The sequence below is a fragment of the Grammomys surdaster genome, unplaced genomic scaffold (assembly GCF_004785775.1).
Source record: "Grammomys surdaster isolate TR1022 unplaced genomic scaffold, NIH_TR_1.0 188, whole genome shotgun sequence".
In the NCBI taxonomy this organism is placed as follows: domain Eukaryota; kingdom Metazoa; phylum Chordata; class Mammalia; order Rodentia; family Muridae; genus Grammomys; species Grammomys surdaster.
Window position 1 is genome coordinate 9717740 of NW_021604633.1, and position 8812 is coordinate 9726551.

General features: G+C 39.4%; 1 protein-coding gene across 1 annotated transcript; it reads left to right on the forward strand.

Moving 5' to 3' along the window:
- The first annotated feature begins 1342 nt into the window (after positions 1 to 1342).
- On the forward strand, positions 1343 to 3028 carry Prps1l1 (phosphoribosyl pyrophosphate synthetase 1 like 1). The gene has a single exon (XM_028768869.1). It carries the CDS (start codon positions 1472 to 1474, stop codon positions 2426 to 2428), a length of 957 nt encoding a protein of 318 aa, XP_028624702.1. The 5' UTR covers positions 1343 to 1471; the 3' UTR covers positions 2429 to 3028.
- Positions 3029 to 8812: the final 5784 nt, after the last annotated feature.

Here is an 8812-nt window from a genome sequence, read left to right on the forward strand (position 1 = left end):
AAAAATATAACCAACTATGGGTTTTAAATGTTTACATTAGTATTCAGTCCTATTTAGGTAATATTAAATCTATTTAAAAATCTGTTTTGTTTTTCATTAAAAACCGAAAATGTGTGTCATACTGAGAACACTAAAAGAAAAATCAATTTAATTGAGGCTGCAAGTACTTTTAGTGCTTCTAAATTAAGCTACAGGATTTTCTGTACAAATCACTGTATATAGCTCATTTGGGATGAATTACATGGCACAGGTGTCTCTGTTTGATTTGTTTTGAAGCGAAGAACATGAATGAAGGAAGAGCTGTGAACAGAAAGCAGTTGGCATGGATTGCTAACCACAAAGAACATGAACTGAAGAGGAAAGAAAGGTATTATCATGTCAAGAGGGATGTGCTCAGATCATCACCATGCTTTATTGATGTAACATTTTAACATAGACATTGTTGTTTATGTGACTTTAGAATAATATCTCATTCAACATGTAAAAATAGAAGTCTGCAAGCAAGCAGGCTTTGTTGTATACAATAAATTTTTTTAAATAATTTACTTATTGATGACCACTTGCTGGATTTGAGTCTCAGTTTCTTTAAATATCAAGATTAGTTGCTAGTTCCTACTCATCTTAAACCTCAACAGAGATGTTGCCATCTACAAACATGGTGAGCTACATTCCCAGCTATGCCAGGATACATGTAGCCCTTGGTGGGGGGGCATATTCTGATACATTTGCAGGAAGTCAGCTGACCCAAGGGAGTTGCTCAGGAAGCAACTCCTCTATTATGTATCCTGGGGGTCCTTGCAAATCCTCTGGAATAGAATCCCATCCATACCATTTTCCAACCTTTTGTCTTTTCACTCTCTTGAAGAAATAGACTAAACAACACTGTGCGAAACTCCTCCAGCTTCAAACTTTTAAACTTGTTTAGAGCCCTGTTTTGTTTTTCCATGTATTCACATTTAAAATTTCCAAAATGTTAATAACAATTAGCCATACCTAAAATTCCAGCACTTGAGAGGAATTAAAGGGTATGAGGCCAGCCTGATCATAAAGCTAATTCTAGGAAAGCTACGGCTATACAGGAAATGTCTATCTGGGGGAAAAAAGAAAACAAGAAAAATTAGTAACAATAAGAAATTCCCATGGACTATAAAGTCTTCTTAATTTGAAAGTGTTCAATAGATGCCAGTAAAACTTATTTTTGTTTCTCTCTCTCTCTCTCTCCCTCCCTCCCTTCCTCCCTCCCTTCCTCTCTCTTTTTTTCTCTCTCTTTTTCTCTTTCTCTCTCTCTTTTCTCTCTCTTTCTCTCTTCTCTCTCAAAAGGCTTGAGGTCAGATCAGCACAACCGTTAGGGGAAGGGACAGGACGGGTAACGGCTTTGTAACCACCCACTGTGCAATGCCAGGAAACTGTTAGTCTGTGGTCCAATTTCCCTTTCAAGACGGAAGTTTTGTGTCTAGGATCTCTGGCTAAGATGCCAAACATCAAAATCTTCAGTGGCAGCTCCCACCAGGACTTATCCCAGAAGATTACCGAGCGCCTGAGCCTCGAGCTCGGCAAGGTGGTAACTAAGAAATTCAGCAACCAGGAGACCTGCGTGGAAATTGGCGAGAGTGTGCGTGGAGAAGATGTCTACATCGTTCAGAGCGGTTGTGGTGAAATCAACGACAGTCTAATGGAACTTCTGATCATGATTAATGCCTGCAAGATCGCTTCAGCCAGTCGGGTGACTGCAGTCATCCCGTGCTTCCCTTACGCTCGGCAGGATAAAAAGGATAAGAGCCGGGCTCCCATCTCTGCGAAGCTCGTGGCGAATATGCTGTCTATAGCAGGTGCAGATCACATTATCACCATGGACCTACATGCTTCTCAGATTCAGGGGTTTTTTGACATCCCGGTAGACAATTTGTATGCAGAGCCAGCTGTTCTGAAGTGGATAAAGGAGAATATTTCTGACTGGAGGAACTGCACAATTGTCTCTCCTGATGCTGGCGGAGCCAAGAGGGTCACTTCCATCGCTGACCATTTGAATGTGGATTTTGCCTTGATTCACAAAGAACGGAAGAAAGCCAATGAAGTGGACCGCATGGTGCTTGTGGGTGATGTAAAGGATCGGGTGGCTATCCTTGTAGATGACATGGCTGATACGTGTGGCACAATCTGTTACGCGGCTGACAAACTTCTCTCAGAGGGAGCTACCAGAGTTTATGCCATCTTGACTCATGGAATCTTTTCTGGCCCAGCCATTGCTCGCATCAATGGTGCATGCTTTGAAGCAGTGGTGGTCACTAACACCATACCTCAAGAAGACAAAATGAAGCAGTGTAGCAAAATCCAGGTGATTGACATCTCCATGATTCTTGCTGAAGCCATCCGGAGAACCCATAACGGAGAATCTGTTTCCTACCTGTTCAGTCACGTTCCCTTGTAATGGAATGACATGAAATTTAAACACAGTAAGATAAAATAAAAATAAACCCTGTTGATTTTATTTTGCTTCTGTACTTGATGAAATGTTCTGTCAGAGACCCAGTTGGGTCCACGGTGGCCTCAGTAGATAGGAGATTGTGGGTTTCCTTGCTTGGTCATTTCATTCTGGCTTCTTTGATTTTGTGAGCTTTGAAGTTTCACAAAGCCCCATTGTCACAAGGTTTCTGATCTTGCAACATATTGCAACATACTACCAAAGGACAAGTCAGCTACAAAGCCACTTGATCTAACACACACATAATCACATGCCCAAGTTCACCAGAGTCTATGGTAAACTTCAGCAAGCACCCTGGGCTTCTTAACCATTCTCCTCTATTCTAAACTCACTGGAAGGCAATGGCAGCTTCCAGTTTAAGCCACCATTGAGCTCACTGAGCCTACCCAGCAAAGTACAGCTAGTGTTCTTTGAGAAAGAAGACTGTGACTATCTATTCGGAGACTCATCTTAGATTCCTAATCCTACAACCTCCATTCTCTTTAGCTGTCCCAGGCATGTGCTTCCTGGGCAAATTCAACTTGGTTCAAGTGTTTAACAAACCATAGTCTTATCAAAAGCAATGTCTCTTGCACTTATCAATGATAGGTGATCTGTAATATTGCATTGTTTTGCTGTAGCTGTCTACTGGCACCACGGTAGAGTCTAGGTGGCGCTGAAGAGCCTTCTGGCTAGTTTCAACATTTGTGTCTCATCTTCCTTCTCTGTGGTAGACTGGCCTTCTCAAAGACCCTAGCTTTGCATTTTGAGTTGATGTTCTCATTTCTTTTAAGGAAAGCCAATGTGTTGTGTGTGTGGAAGTGCATGGCAACAAAGATTGTGTGAAGTTTCTCATCTCCAGGAAAATAGAAAAAAGCCCCAAGAATTTCTAAAGGATAAAACAAAACCAAGGCAGATTTAAAGAAGCAATATTCAAAGTGTTATCTGACTTCTCATTTGAATTACCGGGTAACAAATGGGATGGAAAATGTCTTTGTACTTCTAAAGAAATATTCCAAGCCTTAATTTCTGTGTTCAAATTTGAAGGCAGTATTAGAGCATTTACAAATCTTCTTTAGCATTAAAAGATTAAGAAATTTTGCCATTACAGTTCCTTTCAAAAAATATTGCTTGAGTTTACTAAAAGCTCAGAATTTGGGAAGTCAAGGTGGGAGAACTGAGAGTTCAGGGTTGTCTTATTCTACATAGTGAGTTCCAGGCCAGAGACCCTAAGATACATAGTAAGACCCTATCACAATATACATACATACATACATATATACACACACACATACAAACATACATATTACATATATCCACAGCCTAAAGCAACAAAACCTATCACTAGTAATAAACCCCATGCAAACTTACAAAACACTTGCTAAGAAAGACGGAAAATGCCTAAACTGAATGTACTAGAAACCTGAACAGGAAGAATGAAACTGCATTCTGACCGCTTCTTCAAATTATCTACTTAGCACAAACCCAATTAAAATCCTGATAGGAATTTTTTTGTAACACAGACTTGACAGGCTTTTCTCAACGTTCATCTGAAAAAAGGGTGAGCAAAATTCCTCAAGGACCTTTTGAGGTTGTATTTTGTTACCGTATAATAAATCAAAGCTATAGCAGTAGAATGAGGAATATACACACAATGCTGCAGGGGTTCAATTCTTGAAACACAGCCATGTATACTTACAGGAATCTCAGACACATGCCCCATTTAATGGAGTAACTGGTCATGTTAGGGGAAGGAGGCACGTAACTGTATCAAGTTTTTCGGATAATCATTAGCATGAGTCCCTGTGGAGATGCTTTCCTCATCTCTTGCCTTGGCATCCCCTCCTGCAGGCTACTGATGTTCTCTGAAGTGGAGAATGAGCCTCTTGCCATAACTTTTAGTGGACTTCATGCATTCTTTCATCTATCCAGAGCATAGCAGTGCATACGGTGTCTTCATGTTGTATCAATAGCTTCGTAATGCTCTAATCCTCCTACATCCCTGAAGAAAATATGTAAATTCCTTGATTGTGCATATGTGTACATGTACTATACACTACAGTGTAACTTTAAGACTCTAGCACTCATTTTAACATGATTCCTCTATTTAAAGGAAGTGTGTCAATTTCAAACAACCAATTATTTGAGACAAATTTTCTCCAGAATACAAAGTAACTCCAGACCAATGTTCTTCTGGTCTCCGTGGGCACCTTGCACACATCTTGTACACAGACATACATGTAGGCAAAAAGACAGGGAAAAAACTGCTAGATTGCTTTGAAGTGTGTGTGTGTGTGTGTGCACATATATGCGTATTTGTGATGTGAATGTGTGAATGTACATATGTGTGAGTGTTTGTGTGGTATGTGTGAAAGTACATGAGTGTACACATATGAATGCATGCATGGATATTGGATGCATATGTATTTGAGTGTGAGTAGGTGTATGTCTGTGTTTAAGAGCATGTGTAGGTATATATGTCACCATAAACAGATTACTAGCAAACTATGAATAGCAAATGTATTCCTGGTGAAGCCTCAAAACAAAATGGGCAGTAGATTATTGTAAACTAGAAGAATGTCTATGCTTGTTATAAAGTGGCAGAAAACAGTTAAATTATGTTCTACTTTGAACAGAAAACAATCTATAAGTGGTGAACTTGAACATCGTTTGGCTTAAGAGATTTCGGCCTAAATGTTGTAGATACAATTTCAATCCTCCCTCCTATTTATAATAGAACAAGAGGAAACGCCAAACATATGGAAGGAACAACCCAGCGAACAGAGCCAGGAGCCAGGACCCAATCTCTCTGTAGGTTCTCAGCCTAGGTAGATTTGCAAAATAAATAAATAAATAAATAAAGAAAGAAAGAAAGAAAGAAAGAAAGAAAGAAAGAAAAGAAAAGAAAAGAAAAGAAAAGAAAAAAAGAAAAATGAAAAAAAAACTCATTATTGGTAAAGCATGCTCTGGATCAAAGCCCCAGGGCATGCTTGGATAACCTTTTGCAAAGGAAATTAGGTATGTGATTCATGAGTACAAGCAGCCATCTCAGAAGAGGCAGGAGCAGACAATGAAAAGACAATAGAACCTTAGATTCTCGGCTCCTTTGTTTCTGCTGATGTTTTTAAGTTGATAGAAAATTGCCTAATGAAGGATAAATCGAACAGTAATTTCTTAGATAACAATTTAATGCTTTTCATGTATTTTTTAAAAAGCAAAGGGTCACTCTTGTAGGTTGTTTTTGTTTGCTTTTTTGCTTGCTTGTTTTATCTATTCCCAGTACGTGACTGATGAAATAGAAACTTTACATTTTGGAGCAACTGAGCTGCAAATGGGCAAAGAAAATTGTCCTGGACAGCATCTACAACTGGAAACCAACAGCATCTTGGGTAGGCTGTATTTTGAGAAATCAGACTAAACAATATTCATCTCTCCTTCACAATAAAGATGCATAATCCGTAATGTGGGAAGGAGTGCTTACAGGAACCTTGTATGAGTATAAATGTCTAAGCACACCTGATGCATCTCTTATCAGATGACATGATTAATGGTGTTTTCTTCGGAGTGGCTGCAGTTAGTGCTTGTTAACATGCTTCCCAAATCCTAATGCTGTCTCAGTGATGCAGTCAGATGATTTCATTTGGAGGCATCCTGCAAGAATTAGAAAAGATAAGGCCATGATTGAATGGCTTTAAATAATACATTTCACCCAGAGTAGTTGTTATGCAACTAGTGACTTCTTTGGTGGCTTTTGTGCTCACCATCTTCTTTTCTTCTTTTCCAGGAAATCCATTAATTATTAAGCTTGATTTAATTGTACATGCTATGTAATACCTGAGATAACTCATCATTTCATGCAAAAGAAAGGGACCTCTCTTTTGCAACATTAGTTTCTGGTTTGGAAATAAGCGATGAATATTATCTGTTTTACAGATGGAAATTATGCATTTCTTCCTCCTTGTTTACCTGTTGGCTTTTCTACTGAGCAGCTCTACTCACAGAAAGATTAAGGAAACAGGTTCCGGGTACTTGGGAAACAGCATAAGATATAGAAGGGGCAGCAGCTGTAAAGACTTTGAGGTAGGGAACATACATAGTGTTGCCATCAACTTTTCTTTGCTATGACAAAATACCTGAGGCCACTTAGAGGAGGAAAGGTTCAGATATGTTCATCTGTTTCACCAGTGCTTTCACCTACAGTTGCTTAGATCTCCTGTTTCTGGACCTCAGCAAAGTAGGATGTCATGACAAGGATGGAAAAAGGCACCAAAGAAAGAGAGGAGAAAGAGAGATAGCAAGAGAGTGGGATAACAAGAGACAGCATTGTTGAAGCCTGTTTCCCCAGCATAGATGTAGCCATTTTGTTCCATGCCTGGCAGCTATTTCATATTGTTGCTACAGTATGTCTGCCAGTCATTGACACAGAAAATAACTTGACTCAGAGCAGGGGCATGCTGACTGTATCCCTTGCTATGTTCTGTATGTTCTGAGGTTTGTTAATCTTAATTCTACAAAGCTTTAAGTAGGACTCATTAGGTTGAAGGTCAATATGAATTGTTAGTCTAAAACGGCTTGAAACAGAGCTAACCCCTGGGCAGCACTTTCTGCACCCGTGTGTGAGCTCATTGTGGGTTCTGTGGGTTTTTTTTTCCTTTATAAGCCTGCCCTGAGAAATGTTTGTTGTCATAGTTCAGATAATTCTGAGCTACGTCTCTGATCTGATCAGTATGTGTTCAATAAAGGATTCTACTCTGACTGAGACTGGTGTTCATGTGGTTTGTGGAATGACTCTCAGACCCAACAAATATGACAGCTGCAGAGAAAGAGGGAGAGAGAGAGAGAGAGAGAGAGAGAGAGAGAGAGAGAGAGAGAGAGAGAGAGAGAGAGAGAGAGAGAAAGAGAGAGATTTAAGGCCATATCCCCAGAGACCCACCTCATCCAACCTGGTCACACTTTCTAAAAGTCCATTCAGCTATGAATTCATCAAGGGGACCAACCCACTGTTGAATTTATAACCCATGATTCAATCAGCTCTCAAGAAGGAGTTTTTGGAACCATCTAAATTTTATACATACTCACACACCCACATGCACATGCACACACACACTAACAAGATGAAAAGTGGCTGAAGTAAAGCAAAAAAGAATAGTAGAATAAAATTAAGTCAGAAAAATATACAAATAAGGTAAGGCAGACAAGCAACACACACTGTGTTCAGTTCCTCTGATTATTGATCACTATCAATACACAAATACACACACACACACACACACACACACACACACGCCTACAAATGACCATCACTATTAAGAAGATTGTATCCTAAGTACTACAGACTAGAAATCTCATGTTTATCCTTCATGGAAGCTTTCAAAAGAACTCAGATATTCCAAAACTTAGTAACTATGAACAACTGGCCACTGTCGTTCACCAACTGAACCTGTAAGAACTAGGTATGGTCAACAACTACTCTCAAGAATTCCTATGATTCATCAAGCTTACATGATCCTCAGCCTCAAAAGTGAGATTAATAGAGAAAAATGTGAGTGCAGAGATAGTCTTGATCATGATTATAGGATTCTAATTTACTAAAACTTGAGGTGTCTCTGGCCAGTACAATGCATAAGCTGCGTCTCCCTCCCCATGACCACAGCCTTCATCTCCAGTGAGCCTGAAGCCTCTTTACTGCTAACTATAGACTTAACCTCAGATTGCTTCTCCAACCCAAGGTTCCAGCATCCACTGTTCTCTTATAAGACTGGCCAGAGGAAATGACACTTAAATGCCATCTTTCTTGCAAGCCTATCCATAGGCAATGGGTTCTTTTTCTGTAATTGTTATTTGGGAAATATTGCACTATTATTACTTTTAAAATGTATTAATGTTTGGGATTAGTCTATAGGATCAAATTTATTTTATTTATTCAGTACATATGTTGATTTTATATCAGAACGGGAGTTTCTACAAAGATTTCACTGCTTCTTACCTAAAAGTTTTTATACATGGATGCAATTCCAAAGAGTCAAGAAAAAACAAAATAAAATGGCCTTTAAAAAAATCAAATAGATTTTAACTTTGTTGTAGGGCTTTTGGGTATAATGGGCTGTGTGTAGACACACAGTTCATGAGCTGTTCACCTAGTTGGGGATAGTCGCAGCCCCTTCTGTCCATCTCATGTGCTTTGTGACCCACTGACCCTGTCTTCTAGCTGTTAGTCACTGGCTAGTGTTGCATCCTCTGACTTCTCAGCTACCTCAAATACTGTTAACTATACTAAACTGTCTTTGTCCTCATATTTACGTAACAGCTTGTGGTATTGCCCTGGTAGAGAGTTAACTCTCCCACAGACAC

What these genes read in the sequence shown, in the direction of transcription:
- Prps1l1 (XM_028768869.1), top strand. Translation starts at nt 1,472, where the DNA reads ATGCCAAACATCAAAATCTTCAGTGGCAGCTCCCACCAGGACTTATCC.